We start from the raw sequence: 23,568 nt of genomic DNA on the forward strand, positions 1-23,568 counted from the left end.
TTCTTGAGTTTTCTTGGAACCAGTTATTGTTTAGTGTGGGGAGGGATGTGTGGGAGGGCGACTGACCTACTCCCATGGATAGTTTGGTCCCAGGTTGGGACGCAGCTGGAAGGGGAGGGAGGTGGGGAGGGGGGTGGGGGGGAGTTTGGCACTGGAATTACCTCACGTTGGGGTTCTGGGGGTATGGGGGGGGAGTTAGTTGAGAAGCAGCAGAGAAATGCCATCCCATACTTGGATGCGTCCCGTCCCCGGGGTCCCGCACAAGGTAGACACTGGGTCATGCAATGGCAGATACACTAGATAATCCACGCATGGGTGGCGCTGGGGTCACTGTGTTAACGTGGAACGTAAATGGCCTGGGATCGAAAATCAAGAGAAGTTTGGTCAACGCTTATCCCAAATGCTTGACGCCTGACATCGTTCTCCTCCAAGAGACCCACCTTAGGGGCAACCACTGCACGTTCATAGCGCGTGGACGGTATGTGGTCTTAGCACACGCGGGTTACACGATGGGCTCCAGAGGAGCCGCAGTTCTCATCAAACAAACAGCACCATTCACGGTTACACACACTTGGTTAGACCCGCAGGGGACATACGCGGGGGTCCAGGGGCTGTGGCGGAGATGTAAATTCACGATAATCTCTGTATACGCCCCACCTAAGCTTCAGCCACGCACACTGAAGGCAGTCATGAATATCCTGCCGGACACGGCCGACACGACACAAATTGTAGGGGGAGACTTTAACGATGTAATGTGCACATCCCAGGATAGATCGGGGTCACCCCGCACTATAGGAACTACAACCGCCCTAGCGCGCCAAATGACCACTATCGGCCTCACCGATGTATGGAGATGGCTCCATCCAACACAAGAAACATATTCATTCTACTCAGGGGCTCACAAAGTCTTTTCCAGATTAGATTATATCTTTACATCCAGGCAGGAGATCTCGGCGGGAGATCTAGCGGAATATAAGGCAAGAGGGATTTCCGATCACTCCCCGCTATTTATACACCTAGGGCGCGAGGGAGGGGGAAGTCAGACGCAATGGCGACTAGCGCCGTGGGACATTCAAACGCCAGAAATTCTATGGGGCTTACGAGCGGACATATGGGTCTACATAGCAGAAAATTAGGGATCGGTTCAATCGGGGGTGACCCTATGGGAAGCTATGAAACCAGTGTTAAGGGACCGCATTCAGAGCAGGTTGAGGGAGGTCAGGCGGAAACGCCACGAGGCGATAGCGAACGAGGAGGTGACCATCCTGACTCTAGAAGCAGAAAACCAACAGCAGAAGGGGGAGGCACGCCTTAGGAAGCTACTAGACACTCAGAGACACTACAGGGAGCTAGTCACGGACGAGGCGCGCACTCAGGCACTGGCAACACTCCACCGACTATACGATGTAGGTGACAAATCCGGGAAACTTTTAGCCTGGTTGAGCAGGAGGGAACGAGCGACCCGGTGGGTGGATCAGATCCGGTTGCCTGGGAGCAGGCGGGTGTCCTCGGATGTGGCCATAGCGGACGCTTTTGCGACCTACTATGAGGACTTCTATAGGGCCAGAGATTTACGGGACTGTGAGGACACACAGCGATACTTATGCGATATGGAGATGCCTACCTTGTCCGAGGAGGCCAACGCTGCCCTTGAGACAGACTTGACGCTAGAAGAAATAGCGGAAGCCGTAGCAGCACTGAGACCGGGGAAAATTCCAGGACCCAACGGTTTCCCGGCGGAGTTTCTCAAACGGACAACGGATCTGTTGCAACGGCATTTGAAGGCCCTCTTCACAGACTCGTACCAGACTGGGAGCCTCCCCCCAGATTTAGCCTTAGCCACTATTGTCCTGATATACAAAGAGGGTAAGCCGAGGGATGACTGTTCCTCTTACCGCCCAATCTCCCTCCTGAACATAGAAACAAAAATTCTGGCCACCATCCTAGCGAGGTGACTGAGACAGGTCATCACAGAACTGGTACATATGGACCAGTCCGGCTTTCTGCCGGACAGGGCAACCAAACTCAATCTCCGCCGCACTCACAATTGGCTACAGGAGGTCCGTGGGAGGAGTGAACCCCACTGGTTCCTCTCCTTGGATGCGGAGAAAGCGTTTGACGCAGTCCACTGGCCTTTCCTAATGGAGACGCTCCGACGGATTGGATTTGGACCCAAATACTTGCAATGGGTTCGACTCCTATACTCAGACCCGATGGCTCGTGTACGGATCAATGGGCGACTGTCCCGCGAGTTTCCGATTGGGAGGGGGACCCGTCAGGGATGCCCATTGTCCCCCCTTTTATTTACACTTACAATTGAAATTCTAGCGTTACGAATCCGGCATAATCAAGACATTAAAGGCTTCACTTGGGGAGGATCAGATGCGACACAGGAAAAAATATCCCTGTATGCTGATGACGTACTACTGTACGTGACTGATCCAGATAGGACAATCCCGGCGCTGTTCGGAGAGCTGAGCGACTTTGGGGCGATGGCAGGACACGCAATAAATTGGCACAAATCGGTCCTTTATGATCCACAAGGCGAGAAGAGGTGGGAGTGTCTGCCAGAGTTACTTATACATACTACAGAAGGCTTCCAGTACTTGGGGGTTTTCATAACCTTAGATAGGGACCGCTCCTCCACTGACAATATACACCGAATAATGGTGGGTGCGAAGGCAGAGATGGACAGATGGAGACAGCTCCCGCTCACTATACTGGGTCCTATTGCCCAAGTTTCTCTATGCGCTCCAAAATGAGTACTATCCCTTACCGAGTACGACCATGAACAAAATACATGCAGATCTCCGCACCTTCCTGTGGCTGGGGAAACAGCCGAGAGTGGCTCTCGCCACATTGCAACGACACCAATATGGTGGGGGGATCTCGCTTCCAAACATAGAGGCCTACTACTGGGCAGAACACCTCGCTCCCATCAATGAGTGGCTGCACGCAGCAGCCGACCACCCTACGTATGCACTGGAGAGATCTAAGTGGTCGAACACGACTATACTACACTTCCTCTATGGAGGGAAGGGGGGTCAACGGCTCCTCCCTGCCACCAGAATTACGTTGTCGGCATGGCGTAGAGCGACAACAAGAATGGGGTGGGACAAGAGGCCCACCCGCCAGACGCCACTATGGTGCTGTCAGTGGCTGGGGGAGCTCAACAAGCTGAAAGGCTTCGGCAGATGGGATGACATTGGCATCTCCACTGTGGGAGACGTGATAGCAAGGGGGGAATTGAAAACTTTCCAGGCGCTCAAAGACGAATTTGGCCTACACAACACCCAATACTACAAATACGTTCAACTGCAACATGCATGGAGGGCACAACACATTACACTTACTGACATCCCAGAATATGCACCACTGGAGGGCAGATTGCTACAGGAGCAGATGCAGGAAGGGGCGGTATCACTGACGTATAGGACCCTGACGAATAATATGCTAGGTGACCTACAGGCTCTAAGGGATAAGTGGGAGACCGGCGTGGGGGCCATGGAGGATCTGGACTGGGAGCTTGCTCTCATGCATCCTTGTGAGGTGGCGATAAAGTCGAGACTCCGTCTCATACAATTTAAGGTGCTCCACCGAGTTTACTTTGACAGGGTGAGGCTCTTTAAACTAGGTAGGATTGCCGACACAGCATGCCTTAGATGCCACCAACACACGGGCGATTTCTTTCATACAATCTGGGGATGTGCAGTTATTCAAGAATACTGGGAAACTGTGTTCATGGAACTAGGCGAGATACTGGGGGTGGACATCCAGCGGGATCCTAGATTGGCGCTCCTGGGCGTGACCACAGAAGTTGATCTCACCCGCCCTCTGCTTATCTTTTTGTTGCTGGCTCTGGTGGTGGCAAAAAGGGACATAGCACGACTCTGGGGGGCGCCCGGAAAGCCAGACCTGGAGAAATGGAGGAGAGGGCTAGATTTGTACATGGCGGCGGAGAGAGTGACTTATAAAGCCAGAGGTTGTCCCAAAAAGTTCCGGAAAATATGGACTAAATGGAGACACTACCATGGTCTAGAATTAGTCAATACGACCAGAATGTATAAGGTCAATGGGACCCTGGAAGAGATACCATGTAAGGTGGAACTTACTGAACAATGTATATATACTGTAGATGCCCTGCTCAAGACTCTGGATTATCCGGGTGTAAATACAGCAGATGAACGGGGGGGACGGGAGCGAGGGAGGAGGGAAAGTCAGGGGTGGTGAACTGCTGCTTGGGGGGGTTCTTCTGGTTTTGCGGTTTGTATGTTTTATTTCTGTTGCTGGTGCAAGAGTCATTAAGTTCACTATAAGGGTACACTATTCTATAACAACAGAAAAGTTGCATGACAGGCGGCGGGAGTGGAATGTTGACGCTCTACCGTGCGACCTCATTTCTGTATATGATCCTTCTGATGCAACAATAAAAAGAATGTTTAAAAAAAAAAAATACTGCATCATGCCAATGAAGTACCAAAAGAGGAAGCAACAAAAGAAAAGTGTGTATTTGAAGAGAACTCACCAAGAAGATTTACATGAAGAGAGATGTCTTAACAAACAGAAAGAAACTCCTGGTAAGAGCAGGAGCACTTTTTTGAGGAAAATATTAAAGACTAAGAGTAGTGTTCGGAAACAGAAAAAGGTCTTTAGTGTATCAGCAACGAAAAAAAAAACTACTAATGAAAAGAATAATGGAAAATCAAGTGCAGACAAAACTGTGTATAGTACAAGGAGAAAGAATCAATTCATGGAAATTAGGAAAGAAATGTTTTATAATAGATTGGTATCAAATTTAATGAAAGAAATTAAGGTATATAAGAAAAAAAACTGTATTTTATAAGAAGAAGAAAGCTATAGAAAATGTAGTTGAGAAAGCTTTGGAATTGAAAAGAAAACTGTTTATTTTAGTAATCAATAGAAGTAGACCACTAGATAAACCAATCCATTTAATGAAGGGCAAAAGTAGGTGGAGAAGACTAATTAACAGAAGTAATTTTTGTGAGTTTTTTTTTGGGTGAATGGAAAGATAGTTCAAGTTCTGAGCCTTTTTTTAATGAAGAAAGTTATATTTAGAGTAATGATTTGTTGCATGCAGTTGACACTACTGGTCGTGCTTATGAGGTTAGAAATGGTTGTCCTCTTGAGAAAGAGACAATTATTCCTAGAAATGCAGAAGAGGTGTTAGCTGGTGACGTTTTAGGGAGACTTCCTAAAGCTCCAGTGTACACTTGGAATTGTAGTAGTATGTGCAGTGTGCGGCAAGAATCTATTGATTTTTTAAGCATTTTCTTACGTAATTATACCAAGAAAAGTGTTAAACGAAAGATTAAGATATTACAAGAACTAAACCCTTGTGAGAGAAAATACTGGTTTGCAAGGTCATTCTCTGCCTTGTCTTTCTAAAAAAGTATGTCGAAGTGTTTTCCACCATTTCAGGATGTTAGCAGTTCATCATACTCAATTGAGGAAATTAGTCAGAAAATTGTATTACGCAAAAAGTCCAGCACTAATGTTAAAAAGGTTGAACAGTGCTCTTTTGCGTGGATCTGTATCAGATGTAACAAATGTTTGTGATGAAACTGAGATTAGTTACTTTGGTCCTCAGGAAGACAGAGGAGGAAGTGAGAGATTAATAGAAGAAAAAGCGGAAGAGAATGTAGGACAGTGAGCAAGAAATTATACAGTTTAAGGTAAATTCAGGTGAAAGGCCAAATTATTCTTGTATCTGTTGTCGACGAATTCATTATAAAAATCAGACCAGGACTGTTGATCTGTATTTAAAAAGTGAAAAGGAAAATAATAATGAGTGGAAGGATTTTGCATCTTATTTGATGGCAGAGAATTGTTTTAATTTGGGTTCTGATCAGCGTATTTGTAAATACTGGTATAACAAATTAGATGAGAACAAAATGCCTGCTAGAGCTGTGCATAATAATCTTGAGTTGGTAAATATTCCTTCGGAGCTGATGAATTTAAATACCTATGAGTCTATTCTTATTCAATGTGTGCATCCATTTCAGGCTATTGTTCGTATGGAGCCTAAGACAGGAACATTGCCTCCTTCTGATTTACAGAGAGGATTAAAGGGAAGAGTTGTATATTTGCCTCTAGATATAAAGAAAAATATTGAAACTATTGGTGTAGAAAATGTTGAGGATGAACCTTTAATTATTCTTGTTAATGGCGTTCCTACTAAGAGTAAGAAAATCTGGCAAGGATTAGTGGATGTTAGGAAAGTGAAAAAGGCAACATTGTATCTGGTAAAAAATAATCAATATTACAAAAATGTGTATGTGGGAGAAGAAGAAATAACTGTATAAGAAGATAGTAACTTGCCATCTGGACAAATTGAAAAAGTGGAGGTGTCCAGAACTGAAGAAATCTACGAACATTACAGTGTTCATCCATTGCATTCCAAAGAAATGATGGGGAATGCTACAGAGTTTTTTCAAATGAAAGAAGCAAAAGGAAGTCCCATTAGTGTATGGGAAAAAAGCTTGGAAGCTCGTTGTTTGCCTCAGTTGTTTCCTACAGGAAAAGGAGGACGATATGATGAACGACCTGTGCAGATTCCTGCATCTGAATACCGGACATCAAGATTATAAGCAAAAGATGCAAGATTTCGACAATGCATTCCATATTTGTTTCATCTTTTGTTTGAGAGTGATTTGTCTGGACTTTCTTATGCAGTAAACCATATATTGAAAACAGGTGTACATCTGCAAAATGTTTTTGCAAAGAAATTTATGGATAAAGTACAACAGAAAGATAATGTTTTGGAATTTCAGCTGATTAATCTGATGGCATGTCAGCGTGGTGCTAATGAGTACTGGTACTGTTGTCCTGGATAACTAAAATGTATGCTAAGGAACTTAGGAACTCCAACATGGTTCCTTACTCTAAGCTGTGTTGAATATGCTTGGGATGATTTACTTCAATTTCTTCGAGAGGCAAATCCAAATATACCAAATATCAAATACAAGACACCTGGAGAATTGTGCTCTTTGGATCCTGTTAATTTATGCAGGTATTTCAATCATAGATTTGAAGCTATGATGTCTTTTATCACCAATAAAATAAATCCGCCTCTTGAGAGGTTCTGGATTTCTTTTGGAGAAAGGAGTATCAAGCGAGAGGTGCTCATCACACACATATGCTATTATGGATCAAATATGCTCCCAAATTTGGAACAGACTCAGATGATACTGTGTTGTCTTTTATTGAAGAATATGCTACATGTGATATACCCAAAAGTACAAAAGATAACGACTTAAGAAAACAAGTCTCACGATTCCAAAGCCATCGTTGTGGGAAATACTGTAGTCGAAAGTACAAATCTAAGGACAAATTCTACAGCAAATGCCGTTTTGCATTTCCTCGACCTGTAATATCGAAAGGAAGAGTGAACAGTTTTATGTCATCTTTGCAACATAATATCACAAGAAAGTCTCCAAAAAATACCTACAACTTAAGAAGAAATGAAGAGTCAAAATACATAAATCACTATAACTCAGTCATTTTGTCTATGTGGAATGCTTATAAGGATATTCAATATGTTGCAGACATATCCATTGCTGTTGCTCGATATGTGACATCGTACATGACAAAGTCAGAAAAGACGGAATTGAAGGAAATGTGGGAAGGGATTTCCCATGAGAAGAGTCTAAGTAAGAAATTATACAGTTACAGTTTGAAGATGTTATCTCATCAAGAAATTGGAGGGTATGAATGCTCGAATCGCTTATTATCTGCAAGTCTGTACTCTAAATCTAGAAGAATCATTTGGGTGAGTCTAGGTCTTGCTGCAACACGAAACCGAGTACTTAAATCTGTACAAGAATTTGAATATTTAGCTGAAAAAGAGCCATAAAGTACTGATATTGTGAAAACAAATATGTTGGATACATATTATCCAAATAGAAGTCATCAACTTGAGAACATTTGTCTCTATGAAGTGCTGCAAAACTATATTTTTAAACGGAATATTACCGAAAACATTAATAATGGTATATATGCCGTTATTGGTTCTGAAGGATGTCTGGTGAAACAAAGAAAAGGACATTTGATTAATCACAGTAAATTGAGTTGCGAAACACCTGACAAAAGGGAATTTTACTATTTAGCTCTTTTGCAACTTTTCAAACCATGGCGTTCAGAATTGCAATTACTTGGAGATTTTGAGAGCTATAAAGATTCCTTCAATGCAACTAATGATACTATAGAATGTCCTGTTTATGCTAATTGTGTCAAAATGTTGAATGACGAAATTGAGCAAGAAGCTACAATTCCAGCTGAGATTGCTAGAGACAGTTCTCAAGACAGTCAAACTTCTTGTCCGTTGAGTCAGGACCCATTAGGAGAACCTATTGTTCTAAATGAAGCAGAAACTGCTATGGAAGAGGTGGAAACAGCAATGTATCAAGGTCAAGAAGATCTAACAAACTTAGGAAACTTGGAAGAACAACTAATTCTTGAGCAGAAAGAAATATATGAGCAAGTGAGCGAACATATTGACCATGGATTTCTTCATGAGAAGAAAGAGTGCACTTGCTCATCATTTGAACCTATCCGTATGTATGTGAGTGGACAAGCTGGAACAGGAAAAAGTTTTTTAATTAAAGTAATCACAAGTTTTCTACAGAAAAGAACTGAGTCACATTTATCTTGTGTTGTCACTGCTCCAACTGGATTAGCAGCTCGCAATATTAAAGGAATTACTTTACATCGTACCAGTAGAGCATGACAACAAATTACAATACCACAAGCTATCTGGAGAAGCTTCTTGTGAAGTTTCAAGAGTGTTGAGGAAAATGAAGCTTCTCATTATTGATGAGGTAAGCATGGTCTCAAACTTAATGCTTACCTTTGTGCATTTAAGAATGCAGCAAATTCTTAAAACAGAGCATGACGTATTATTCGGAGGAAAACACGTCATAGTTTTTGGAGATCTTCTTCAACTTACTTCTGTAAAAGGGCAGCCAGTGTTTAAAACACTGGTGCATGAAGATACTAGAAAGTCTTTGGGGAGTATTGGCAATGTAAACATTTGGTAATATTTTCAGTATAAGGAACTTACTACAAATATGCGACAAGCAAATGATGTTGATTATGGAACTATTCTTCAAGATGTAGGAATTGAAAAATTGACTGAACATGGCAAACAAGCTTTACAGACACGATTACTTTCCATTTTGTTTCCAAATGCAAATATTGTCCCAGAGAAAATATACATGAGAAATGCAGAAAACAAATCTGTAATCTGCTTAATGCCAACACTGCGTGAATGTTCTATATTCAATGAAGAAATGTTAAAGTTGGAAAATGAAGAAATTATGAAATTGGAAGCAAGTGAAAACTTGAAGAGGAAATTGGATTGTTTAGAGAAATCGATAAGTAAAACTGCTGGTTTCGAAGAGAATTTGTATGTATGTGTAAATTGTAGGGTCATTTTGCGCCGTAATTTGAATGTGCAAAAAGGTTTAGTGAATGGAGCAATGGGTAAAATTGTTGATTTTCTTAATTATGTAAATAGAGGTGGGATTGAATTTTTGAAAATAAAATTTGATTAAATTGCTGAAGTGCAACAAGTTAGTCATTGTGCAGCTCGTTTTTTGCTTGTAAAAGATTGGTATGTCTGCAGAAAACAGTTTCCTGTTTGTTTGGCATATGCGGTGACCATTCATAAATCTCAAGGTTTAAGTGTAGATTGTGCTTTAGTAAATATTGGAAGTACCGTGTTTAAAGAAGGTATGGCATATGTTGCATTGTCTCGAGTCTGAACTTTATCTGGATTGTACTTGATTGATTTTGATGAGACAAAGGTTTCTGCAGATACAAACTGTCTGAAAGAGTATAATAGGTTAAGAAGAGAATATGCACCCAATTTAGGTCAATATCCAGTGATTGGAAAAGCGTGTGGTAGGTAGAAAAAGAAGATTTGAGAATATCTGTTGTGAAACTGTACGGAAAGAAAAAAAACAAGATGAAGTTGCGCTTGCAAGCAAAAAGAAAAAGGACAGTGTTGAAGAGAATGTTGGTTATCGGTTTGAAAATAGTTCTGGTGTCAACTGCTATGCTAATGTAGTGATTAATGTTGTTTTGTTTTCTGGAAAGTTTCCAACAGCAAATTGTAGAAAATCGGGACAAAAGATTCTGTTCATTGTTTTATTCTGTTTATGACAAATGTAGTAGTGATAAAAGTAAAATACAAAGGGGTATATTACCAACAACTAGCGATAATTTTTGTCTCTAACTTGTTTAGAGACAAAAATTATCGCCGCACATCGGCGATTTTTATCGCAGATAAACCTTGCTATTAGCAAGGTTTATCGCAAATGCGATAAAAAACGGCCGCAATGCATGAATATCGCTGAAAAGTCAGCGATATTCATGCATTATCGAGCAAATGCTCTTAGCCATGTTATCCACCTCCCATTGGATAACATGGTGAAGAACTGCTCAGGGCAGGTGTTAGCTTTTGGAGATATTCGCGCTTAGCGCGAATATCTCCAAAAGTTGGTAATAGGAGATAGCGATGTTAGCGACTGTTTCCAGTCGCTAACATCTTGGCACGCCCACTTTGCATGTCATTAGTGATAAATATCACTGACATGCAAAGCGGGGCCCAAGATGGTCGCTATCTCCTATTAGCTGTCACTAACTGGTGTTAGCGACAGCTTGGTAATAGGGAGATAATTTTATCTCCGCTTTCTTGGCTTTTAAAGCCAAAAAAGCGGAGATAAACCCCTTGATAATATACCCCAAAGTGTTTCTGATTTTCGAAATGTTTTGGACATATGTTCTGGTTCTTGTCAATTTACGCAGAATATTCAGCAAGATTGTCAGGAATTTTTAATGTTTATGCTTGGTTTACTGGAAGATGAAGGTATAGATGTTGAAAACCTTTTTGGCCTTTCTTATAAATGGCATCATGACCCTCGAAATTGTTTGTTTACATGTAGCACTGACATAGACACTGAGAGATTCATATATTTGACTTTACCGGACTGTGAATCAGTGTCTTTTAACAATCTAATTAGAGGAGCAAGTCAAAACATGCCGTGTAGATATTGTAAATCAGAAATGTCATCAACATTACTTATACAAAGATATGGACAGTATGTTATTTTAATGCTGCAACATTGTAGAACTGATGGAACCAAATTGAAAACTTAAATTAAAAATGTTGTAGCTGGTCAATGTTCAATATCAGGAATAACTTTTATAGCTGTTGCTATTATTTTTCATGATGGACCTTCTACCACATCTGGACATTACATTGTTTATTTAAAATGTCTGAAAGGTTGGATACAGTGTAATGATACTCAATTAGTTTTTAAGCAACGTTTGCCCAAAGAGTTACAAAATTCTTACCTAATATTTTTAAAGACAAAATTTTAAGATCAAAATTTGCCCTTTAGGATTAGTGCTGTTAAGGTAGGTTAGTCTGGTGTTGCAGAGTATTTTGCAAGTGAGGCTGAGGAGCTTGAAGGTGATCCTTTTGTTGATATTGAGGCAGTGTAGGTGCATCAGGTGGTGGGTGATGTGGGTGCAGCCGGGGAAATTGTTGATCACTCAGGTGGAGGTCTTTTGGATTTGTTGTAGTTGTTGTAGGTGTTTGGCTAGAATTCATGTGTAGAGTGTTTTACCACAGTGTAGACTCCTGATGATGAGGGCCTGTGTCACTGTTCTTCTTCTTTTGGTTAGGATCCACTTGTAAACATTGCGGAGCATGTGGAGGGTGTTATAGCAGTACGAGGAGACGGTGTAGACTTGGTTACACATGGAGAGGGAGGATTTGAGGTTGAATCCTATGTTGTGGACATGGTTGGTAGGTGTTGCTACTGTTCACAGTGTAGTCAGGTAGCAGGAGTTGTCTGAGGCTGATGGGCTGAGTCTGAGGATGAGTACCTTCATCTTGTGCCAGTTTGTGTTTACAGTGCTGCTCTTTATGTAGTTGGTGACGTCCTTCATTGTGTCGTGGAGGTTGCCATTGGTGGATTGTGGCTTCTTGCTGAGGAAGAGGATGAGCTGGGTGTTCTTTGTGTAGGAGATGTTGTTGAAGTTGTGATGGTGGGCTACTTGTGTGAGGGTGGCCATGTAGATGTTGAACAGCGTCGGACTGATGGATGAGTCCTGGGGGACCTGTAGATGATGTCGGTGGTTTTGGATCAGAAGGCTGGGACGCGGACGTTCAGGATTAACATTGAACAACTTCCAAACAAAACACTTGATGCATACTATTTGGCCGTAAGGAAAAGTGTAGGTAACATTATTTACAGTGTAAGAAAATTAATCATAATGTATTGTTATTTTATGATTGTTTGAGATATGTTATATTTACGTAAGAAATTGCTCTTAGAAAAAAACATTTAAGATATGTTTTATTCCTATTTTTTATATTGTTATTGAGAATGTTGACTGGGTTTATTTAAGATATCCTTATGGATTGTCTTTTTTTTGCCCGCTGTTATGTGATGAGTACTATTGAACTCACTGATTGTAGTGATACATTATCGCCGCTTTTATGGGCAGGAAAAATTCTGATAAAGCGACGATAATGGGCTTGATAATAGGGCCTTGGAAATTCACAATGGCAGCCCAGGTCCTGGTGTTAACTTGGGCTGTTATGGAAATTCACAGGGGCCTATTATCAACCCCTTTATCGCCGCTTTATCGGCTGTTTTCTTGCCGATAAAAGCGGCGATAATCTTAATAATGTCTTTGTGTTGATGAACACGCGTTGTAATGGCTGAGACTTACGTCCTTCAAATTAGTTTTTAGGTATACGTGTGACCAAGTCTGATAACATCAGAGTTTAAGGACAAACACCATGGTGTCTGTGCCTCGAAATCTCGTAGATCACAAAGAAAATAGGAGGACGATAAATTGAAAGTAACAGATATAATAAAAACAACGGTGAAAAACTACTAAAATGGCCGTGGACGGACTACCTCATCAACGTTTGGCGCCTCGGCACTACGTTCCAAATAAATGTAGATAAAATACGAATATTAATATATTACAAAAGTACAGTAGCGGATGACACACGACCCGGGAAAAGAAAGCGGCAAATGTATTACCTGAAATAAAGAAAGGTTTGTTTCTTGAACTTGAAGAAAAAGAAAAAAACGTGGGCTTCGAAACGAGGCTGCGCATGCGTAGAGAGTACAACTGCTACACAAAAAAAGGAAAGTTTTACATACTATCATAGAAATGAAGGGGCATATTATGAACAAAAGGCGATACATTACTGCCACTTTTATCGCCAGTAACTGCCGATAAAGCGGCGATAATGGGCTTGATAATAGGCCCTTGTAAATTCCCATAGCGGCCCAGGTTCTGCTATTAACATGGGCTGCTATAGTTATTCAGAAGGGCATATTATAAAGACCATTATCGCCGCTTTATCGGCAGTCTCCTGCCGATAAAAGCGGCGATAATGTATTCCCTAATGTTGTTGATAATATAGCCAGAAATTCGTTTTATTAATTTAATTGTTTACTTGCCTACAATCACCCAGATTCCATTCTTTATCACCCCTACCCTCCCCCTCACCCGCCCCGCCTGTCCCACCGCAACTCCCTCCAGGGGCCGCGTCTGGGCTTGATAATACGCCCTTGTTAATTCCCATAGAAGCCCATGTTAACACCAGAACATGGGCTTCTATGGGAATTAACAAGGGCGTATTATCAAGACCATTTTCGCCGTTTTATCAGCAGTTTCCTGCCCATAAAATGTCGATAATTTTAACACCGGTCCTTGATAATATGCCCATCAGTGCCATATTATCAGTAAAGGGCGATACATTATCGCCGCTTTTATTGGCAGGAAACTGCCGCTAAAGCGGTGATAATGGGCTTGATAATAGGCCCTTGTAAATTCCCATAGCAGCCCAGGTTCTAGTGTTACATGGGCTTCTAAGGCAATTCACAAGGATATAATATCAAGCCCATTATCGCCGCTTTATCGACAGTTTCCGGCCGATAAAAACGGCAATAATGTATCGCCTTTTGTTGATAATATGGCCCATTGCTCTTTTTTGACCAGTAAACTCAGGTGCATATTATCAAGGACCAGTGTTAAAATTATTGCTGTTTTATGGGCAGGAAACTACCGATAAAATAGCGATAATGAGCTTGATAGTACAGCCTTGCTATTTCCCATGGAAGCCCATGTTAACAGCAGAACATAGCCTTCTATGGAAATTTACAAGGACTTATTATCAAGCCCACCCTCCCAACATTAATAAAAAAAATGCAGGTACCCGGAGCTGGAAGGTCATTTTACATATTACTGCTCCAGATAGGTGGCGTTCCCCACTACGTGTACAGGGAGAGAGCCCAAAACATACTTTTTTTTAAAAAAAGACCCGAGAGATGCCGCTCCCCGAGACTGCGGGGAGTAGGACCGTAACCCCCCCGCATACTTCAAAATAAAACCAGAGGAATGCCGTTCCCCAGTGCTAGGGACAACTTACAAGCCCCCATTATGCAAAAAAATTGCCCCGTAATTTGCCCCCAGGGACCTAATGAATAAAACAGACTTCTAGTTTTTTTTCACCTTCTCCACCGCGTAAAAGTACTGCACGACTACCCCGCCATTTTTTATTTTCACAGAAATAAAAATTGAGCCTAAAGATCCATGTACCACCCCCTGGCCAAGACTATAGCGTCAACATGTTTCTACCCTGCCCCCTTTCCTTATTTCTCAACTTTGTGTTACTGTTTTCTTGTGACTCTGCTCTCCCGACAAACAAGATGGCTGCCAACACTTCCTGGTTTGGAGTATTGACAGCCAATCACCATGCAGCCCCTTATCATAATTGTACCTATTTCCATACACGTACGCCGCGATTTATCTTTAAAAAAAAATAGAGCCTAAACATCCATGTACGACCCCCTGAGTTAACCTAGAGGGTCAGAATGTTTCTAGCCTACCCCCTTCCCTTATTTCTCAACTTTGTTTTACTGTTTTCTTGCGACTCGGTTCTAGCGAGGCACAAGATGTCCGCCAACACTTCCTGGTTTCGAGTGTTGACAGACAGTTCACAGCCAATCAGCATGCAGCTCGCGCTCGTAATTGAACAGACTTCCGTACGCGTGCTGAACTCCGTCTCTAGATATGGCTATGATTTTACTTGCAATTTTCTCAGAAACTACTGAACAGATTCACACAATTTAACAAAAAGCACAATCTGCGATCAGAACTCTACCTCTCTGCCAAAATTTGTGTAATTCCGTTCAGCCGTTCGGGCTGTAGCCCTGGCTAAAGGTCCCTATGGAAAATTGCATGGGGAAAACACGTTTTGGGACCCCCTTTTTTCTTGCCCCACTTGACGAATCACCCCAAAACCTTCAGGGAAGGAGCGGAACCAAGCATGCCATTTTCTTGGAGGAATATACGAAGATTCGTCTACCGACGCCAAAGTTATTCCAAATAGATTTCCTATGGAAACTAGGTCCTAACTATCACTACCTACTGGCGACCGCCAGTAGGTAATGTATATATATATATATATATATATTCACTGAAAAAACCATAGGTTATAGACCATATATAGTTAGGAATTAGCATTTACAAAACCTTGAAAATTCACTGAAAAAACCATAGGTTATAGACCATATATCGTTAGGAATTAGCATTTAAAAAACCTTATTTTACCCACACAAAACCATTGAAATTCCATATATAGTTAGTTGCACTAACTATATATCGCGCACCCGCAATCCACTGCTGATGATGTCACATATTACATCATTCATGACATGGTCAGTGACATCACTGATGACATCACTGATGACATCTCAAATGACATCACTGACGACATGACAGATAACATCCAGTGATTTTTTGTTTCTGTAAAGTTTAAATATGTCTTACATATTGAAGAATGAGTGTATGTGTAAGTGCCTGGACGAAGGATTTAGTAGGTGCATGACTGACTGTATGACTGAGTGATTAAATGTGTCTCACTGAGTGCATGGGTTAGTGACTAAACTGTCTTAATTTGTGCATCATTATGTCTGTTGTTCTGTAAACTGCTGCATGTGTTGATCAGTAGCTATATGAGTAACTATATGGGTTATTGATTGATTGCCCAAGTATTTGTATGGGAGACTGAGTGTGTGTGTGGCTGGCTGGGAGGTGTGTGACTCTGTGCAGATCAATGTGTACTTGTATCAATGATTGTATAAGAAGGTAAGTATGTGTTAGTATATGTTTGAAAATGTAAGGTGCTCTATGTTTAACTGTATAGACAAGAAAATGGAAGTGTCATTGATTCTTTACAGGACTGACTAGGTGTGTGAGTAACTCCATGGATGAGTGGCAGACTGTGAGTGTCTGTATAGGTGTATGAGTGCATATGATAGTGTTGTAAAGATGAGTGATTGTATGTATGAATGATTGTATGGGTGAATGAGTGAAGGTGTGTGTAGACGTAGGAATCAGTGAGTGCGTATGTAGTAACTAGTATTGGTGTGTCAATGGTTTCAAAAATTATACTCTGTATTTAACACTGGGTGAAACAGAGGTTATATTAAAATGTGAGGAGATGCATTGTATTGTCACATGAATGATATCATCAGTGATGTGGTCATTGATGTCAAATGAGATGTCATCAGTGATGTCATCAGTGATGTCATTTGAGAAGTCATCAGTGATGTCATCAGTGATGTTGATGAAGCAAAGCTTCGCATATTTTGCGGCTTGCCGAAGTCAAGAACCTCGTTTATGTGTAATAAGGTAACAAAAGCGTATGTTTTACTAACATTTATTTTGTTTAGGCAAAGTTCCCGAAGCTTGCCTATGTGTATTTCTAATGAATTTAATCCGTGTCCTCTAATATGGCCGCCGCTTGTATTTTAGTTACTGCGCATGCGTCAGCCACACTCACGTGTCCTGACGCGTCTGCAGAAGTGGAGGGAAAGTTATGCGCATGCGTAATTCATAGCTGTGCTTATCATGTGGTACTGCTCGTGCCACTGCTCTTGTGCCCGTATCAATGTAGCTAACATTTAGATGCAATAAGTTTATTTCTTGATGATGAGTTAAAAGTACAAACCCTGTGATGTGTTTTCATAATGACATTATTATGTATTAATTTGTTTTCGCTTACTTTTCATGTACCGCGGGAAATGGGGGTCTGAGTGAGAGGAGAGCCATATTGGAGGTCCCTTCTGCGCCTGTGCGACATTCGGCAGCACGAGGGACCTTGACAGATGGAACACCGCCAGTTGGCAGTGATGGGCAAGATGCTCCTGAGAAAGTCACCTCTGCCCTGCGAGAACAGCGAATGTGGCTTATTATATGATACAATGTAAATGTATTGCTGCTTGTCGTGTAGTCTCTCATGGGAACCCCTAGCTCAATAGGCGGTACCAGAAAATGTTAATGTGGCATACAAATAGACTGTTTTGATTGGTGTGTTACCCAAATCCTACCTTAGGACCAATCGAAATTGAGGGATTCTGACACTTTGCAACATTGGGGGGTGGTACACTGTCCCCAAACTGTATATCTACCCTGGGTTCACCTAGTGAACCGTCCGACTTGTCTGGTTTAGCTGACCTGTCACTGACCCAACGCACTCAATAGGTGACTGAAGATACAGAGCGCTGCGAAGCACTCTGTCCGAATTTGACCATAGACTGAGGTTCTACTGAACCTTAAAGTGCTGGCGAAGCACTTAGCTGGGAGTTCGCTGACCCAATCGGGGTCTTGATCGATAGCTGCAGAGCGGGTGGAGCGCAGGCGTTGCTTCCGAACTGTGGGTTCCGGTCCTGTCCTGAAGAGGGTCCTGTCCTGAGGGTTTGCTGTCCTGTCCTGAGGGTCCTGTCCTGATTCCTATTCCGAGGGTATCCTGTCCTGTCCTGGGTGTCCATTCTGCACCTGCTGTCCTTTGAGGGTTGTCCTTCCTTGAGGGTTTTCCTGTCCTTAACTGACCCGTGGCCAGGGTTTGGTTTCCACACCTTTCTAGGTAAATATTGCTCTGAACCTCTTGAAATTCTTGCACCTTCTGAATTTCTAACTTTTGCTTTAATAAAGTTCAACATTGCATATGTGATATTTTCCATGCCTTTCTGCAACCATTGAAAGTCATTTATATTTTCCATAAGTTTATTCCTATGTCTTCTCATTTGTTAGAAATTATATTTTGCATAGCAGTGTGTCATTTCCTGATATGGTCTAGAACTTCGTTGCCTAGATTGTTCAAAGGCCCCTTCACCTTAAGTGAAGCGTGTTATTCATTATAAGCTCTCCTATAGTCACCCACACTTAGGGTATCCCTGTTTAGATAATACTGACTTGCATAGTATCTTTTCTCATTACATTTTATTAGTACCTTGATGATTACTCTGTCATTATTTCTTTATGCATATATAATTTACGTTATCTTGGTTATTGATTGCCTTGTTTTATTGTACCTCATGCAAGAAAATAATGAACTTTAGATAAACATTTTAAAACTTCCAGTTGTCCGTGGTCATTTAAACAGTATTTGAATGTTATTGGTTGGATTTGTATTTTGCTGCCTTTCCTTTACAGCTAGCTCCCTGATTCATTGTGGTCATTAGGCACCCGCATCGGTGGATGGTAAGTCGGGTGCACCGAAAATTGGTAGCAGGGAACACACACACACCAACTTGGTAGAGCTCGTGAAGTCACCTGATCGATGTATATGGTGATTTGAAAAGTATATGGGCCCTGAAGCCGGAAACGGCGAAAACTATTGGTCGGGTGGCCTCGCGCGCTCTATCAATGTCACTGACCATGTCATGAATGATGTAATATGTGACATCATCAGCAGTGGATTGCGGGTGCGCGATATATAGTTAGTGCAACTAACTATATATGGAATTTCAATGGTTTTGTGTGGGTAAAATAAGGTTTTTTAAATGCTAATTCCTAACGATATATGGTCTATAACCTATGGTTTTTTCAGTGAATTTTCAAGGTTTTGTAAATGCTAATTCCTAACTATATATGGTCTATAACCTATGGTTTTTTCAGTGAATTTTCAAGGTTTTGTAAATGCTAATTCCTAACTATATATGGTCTATAACCTATGCTTTTTTCAGTGAATTTCAATGGTTTTTTATTAGCAAATATCATAAGCTGTCGAATGTCAAGTACGTGGTAAGTAAAAACATTTTCGTGTTTATGCACACTGATCTGCTTTGAATGCTGCCCCCCCCCTCATTTCTATTAGGAGTACTCTCTCTTTGCAGATAGTGAAAGGTAGTTAACGCAGGCCTTTGCCCCCATTGTAATACGTCGTGCCTGCTTCTCTCTCCGTTTGATTGATTGTTATCCAAGCATTTACTGTTTTAGAATTGGTTCTCTTTGGTTCATTCTCTATTTACAAACAAACACAGAGTCGCAATACTCTGTTTAGTCTTTGCAGATAACGAAAAATCGTGTAAAAAAACAAAAGGAATCGAGCAAAATCAGTAGGCCACTAATGGGATCTCTTTTTGGCCTCGCTAAAATAGAAACATTAGGAACAACCCCTCATGACAAATACGAAACTAGTGAGATGAACTGAACTCCACACCATGATGGCTGCAATACAGCTCGGCTCCGCCACCCACCCCGCCCAAAATAACGATAAAGAGCGGCTGCCATGATTGCTCGCGGAATGGCCACGACGGAGCTACGAAATGGTGGTGCTCTCATGCTAACCCCAGCTTCAGTCTGAAACATCCAGAAACACTGTAGACTACCAATTCGATCAGTTCCGGTAGCGCCCCAATGTAACCCGGTAGAGAAGAACTAGCCCTCCCCTCTTTGACTGATGGTTCTTGTTGCCTGTCCCTTCTGTTGTCATTTAACAGAACTATTTGCCTGCTGAAAGGGGTTGTGTTCCGACCGCTGGTTGGTGGAGACATTTTGAATATATTCTGGACCTGCGTTGTCGCGTAATGCGTCATATGACGCGCCGCGTTAGCGCATCCGGAAGTCATCCGGGGCGCGACGCGCAGCGCGTAACGTAAGCATAACATGTCATGTGACTTGTTAATAAAACTTTTCATTGGTTTATTTTACTTTTCTTATTCTAATGATGAAAGGCTTGGTCATATGACCTAAAAATTACGCTTTTTATTACTTCCGAACATTATTTTTTCTTAAATATATGTTATAATGTTCCAGGCTAATGTACTTTCCCGGAAAATTTACAACTGTCCTGCAAGTAAAATATATTCTTTTTTCGAGAAAAAGGGCGTTTCTTCGTCCCATGACGGAGCCGTTGAGCAAAAGAGGGTCGACCTGCTGTCTTAGTCGCCGATACGCCTGAATATGAGATTCTTATCGATCACTTTATGTTGCAGGAGTAGAAAACACAACAGCCCTTGACCATTTATCTTTACTGCGTTCCTGCGTATTATACCTTTTACCCTTCATGTAATTGGTATGCTTTATTTCACTTGCCTTTTAATGATTCTAAAACAGTGACTATTATTAAAAACTTTACCAATGTATATACTACTACCATGTTTTCTTTTAAAAACCTTTATTGTGAAAATTTCATTATACAAATACGAGCCTATAACCACGTGGGCCGGCCACGGAGCAAACTGTAATCGTATATGATGAGTAGACATTTACACTGTAGAGGAACGTAAGTAAGAACTAAGGTGTCTAACAGTTGCGGAATCGGTGGACGTACATTTTATAATTAAAATACGACAGGGCCAGTTACAATAAAATTATCTAGATATACATTTGCGGGCAAGTACCATGGGTGACGTTAATTCAAACTTTCAATAGTACAGTAATCAATAACACATCAGAACTTAATATCAATAGGGATGTCGAAATACTCAATCAATTCTCGTCCCCGCCCGCCATGTGCTTCAAAACTGCATACGTATCTCGTGATTTCAAGGTTCTGCAACCAGTACACAACAAGGAGTTACGAGTCCCATTTATTCCGGCGCCATTTTGGGCGAGGACGGGCAGGTCCAGGATATAGTCAAAATGTCTCTACCAACCATCGAGACATCGACTATGATGATGTTCATATGCTGTATTTATAGAGTAACACTCATCTGTCCATATGAAATTAATTTGCCACAATCTAAACATGTCATTTTAATCTTTCCAAAGTTCTTCTAAATATTTGGGACCGTTTCCCTTGCCTCTGATGCTGTCAGTGCCACTTCTTTGATGAATGTACTGGCAGGTCGGGGGTTCTCCTCCAAATCTCTCTTTTATGCAGCACTATAATTAATTGGTGCCACCTCTCCATATGACGATGCATGGTATAGTTACCATAACTATATTTTTTTTCGGTTCCTCTGGAGAGTACATCGTGGCAGATGAAGCGTATAACGTACCGGGCATTTACCTTTTTTTGCATGTAGAGGAAAGGAAAAAAAAATCGAGCGTCCGAGTTCTAAGGTGTCCCAGGGCCATTTTAGTGGACCAGGCCCAAATCCAAAGAACAGGCCGCCATTTTGAGAGTCCTGTTGCAGCCGCCTGTCGCTGTAGCATCAAGAGCGGCCGAAACTCAGCTGAATGGCAACTGAAACGGTAAAGGGGCGCCCCACTACAGCAGACGAGCCTCCACCTAGGAAGGCCCGTTCACGCCGCCTCCCCCCCCCCTTCGGGCACCCCACGCCGTTATTCGGAGCAGTATTGTAGGATGGCCACACCAGTGCAGCAACTTGCTAGACACCACCTCGGTGGTAACCGAATCTCAGCGCCTTGTGGTGTCTTCTATTCAGAAAACATTGTTGTGCTGCCTTCGACCTATTCGCCGCAAGTGCGCACGCAACTCAGATGCATAGCTTGCTAGACACCACCTCGGTGCTAACCGAATCTCAGCGCCTTGTGGTGTCTTCTATTCCAAAAATATTGTTGCGCTGCCTTTGGCCCCATTCGCACATCGGTCCGCTACTGACGCCATCTCACAGGCCAACGGGGCGCCCCACGCCGACTTTCAGCATTGTAGGATGGCCACACCAGTGCAACTTACTAGACACCACCTCGGTGCCATCCGGATCTTGGCATCTCAGCGCCTTGTGGTGTCTTCTATTCAGAAAATATTGTTGCGCTGCCTTTGGCCCCATTCGCACATCGGTCCGCTACTGACGCCATCTCACAGGCCAACGGGGCGCCCCACGCCGACTTTCAGCATTGTAGGATGGCCACACCAGTGCGGCAACTTGCTAGACATCACCTCGGTGGTAACCGAATCTCAGCGCCTTGTGGTGTCTTCTATTCAGAAAATATTGTTGCGCTGCCTTTGGCCCCATTCGCACATCGGTCCGCTACTGACGCCATCTCACAGGCTAATGGGGCGCCCCACGCCGAGTTTCAGCATTGTAGGATGGCCACACCAGTACAGCAACTTGCTAGACATCACCTCGGTGCCATCCGGATCTTGGCATCTCAGCGCCTTGTGGTGTCTTCTAGTCAGAAAATATTGTTGCGCTGCCTTTGGCCCCATTCGCACATCGGTCCGCTACTGACACCATCTCACAGGCCAACAGGGCGCCCCACGCTGACTTTTACCATTGTAGGATGGCCACACCAGTGCCACAACTTGCTAGACACCACCTTGGTGCCATCCGGATCTTGGCATCTCAGCGCCTTGTGGTGTCTTCTATTCAGAAAATATTGTTGCGCTGCCTTTGGCCCCATTCGCACATCGGTCCGCTACTGACGCCAACTCACAGGCCAACGGGGCGCCCCACGCCGACTTTCAACATTGTAGGATGGCCACACCAGTGCGGCAACTTACTAGACACCACCTCGGTGCCATCCGGATCTTGGCGCGTTGTGCTGCCTTCGGCCTATTCGCACATCGGTCCGCTACTGACGCGAACTCACAGGCCAACGGGGCGCCCCACGCCGACTTTCAGCATTGTAGGATGGCCACTCCAGTGCTGCAACTTGCTGGACACCACCTCGGTGCCATCCGGATCTTGGCGCGTTGTGTTGCCTTCGGCCTATTCGCACATCGGTCCGCTACTGACGCCGCCTCACGTGCCAACGTATTTTCTCCACATTTTATACCCTATGCCGCATAACAGGTCATGTGACTTGTTTATAAAACTTTTCATTGGTTCATTTTACTTTTGGTTTCCTAATGATGGAAGGCTTGATCATATGACCTAAAAATAACACTTTTCATTGGATGAAAACTTTTTTTTTCCCAAACGATGAAAGCCCCACCTTGTTTCTGGATGTTTCAGACTGAAGCTGGCGTCACCATGAAAGCACCACCATCTCGTGGCTCCGTCGTGGTCATTCCGCGAGCAATCATGGCAGCCGCTCCCCACCAGAAGCCTGCAGGAGTCGGGGGCCCCCAAAACTTTTGTTGAATCCTCAAGGCGGAGGGGACGCCCTTCGAGAATGGGGTCCAAGACCTAGCAGACAAGCGTCCGATTTCCAAGGTGTCCCAGGGCCATTTCAGTGGACCAGGCCCAAAAAGGAAAGAGCCTGCCGCCATTTTGAGAGTCCTGTGACAGCCGCCTATCGCTGCACCGCAAGAGTGGGCGCAACTCAGCTGAATTGCGGCTTTTGACACAGTGGACCAAAAGCGGACGGAATGGC

The 23,568-nt window shown here is 42.8% G+C and overlaps 1 protein-coding gene across 1 annotated transcript in view; it reads left to right on the plus strand.

Moving 5' to 3' along the window:
* The first annotated feature begins 2,787 nt into the window (after positions 1-2,787).
* LOC144752731 (vomeronasal type-2 receptor 26-like) overlaps positions 2,788-23,568 on the plus strand; it is a 146,657-nt gene continuing 125,876 nt past the window's right edge. The window contains exon 1 of the mRNA XM_078640590.1: positions 2,788-3,615. Within this exon, the coding sequence (XP_078496716.1) occupies positions 2,788-3,615 (828 nt within the window). The remainder of the gene's footprint in view (positions 3,616-23,568) is intronic.

This window comes from Lissotriton helveticus, chromosome 5_1 (assembly GCF_964261635.1).
Source record: "Lissotriton helveticus chromosome 5_1, aLisHel1.1, whole genome shotgun sequence".
NCBI classification, from domain to species: domain Eukaryota; kingdom Metazoa; phylum Chordata; class Amphibia; order Caudata; family Salamandridae; genus Lissotriton; species Lissotriton helveticus.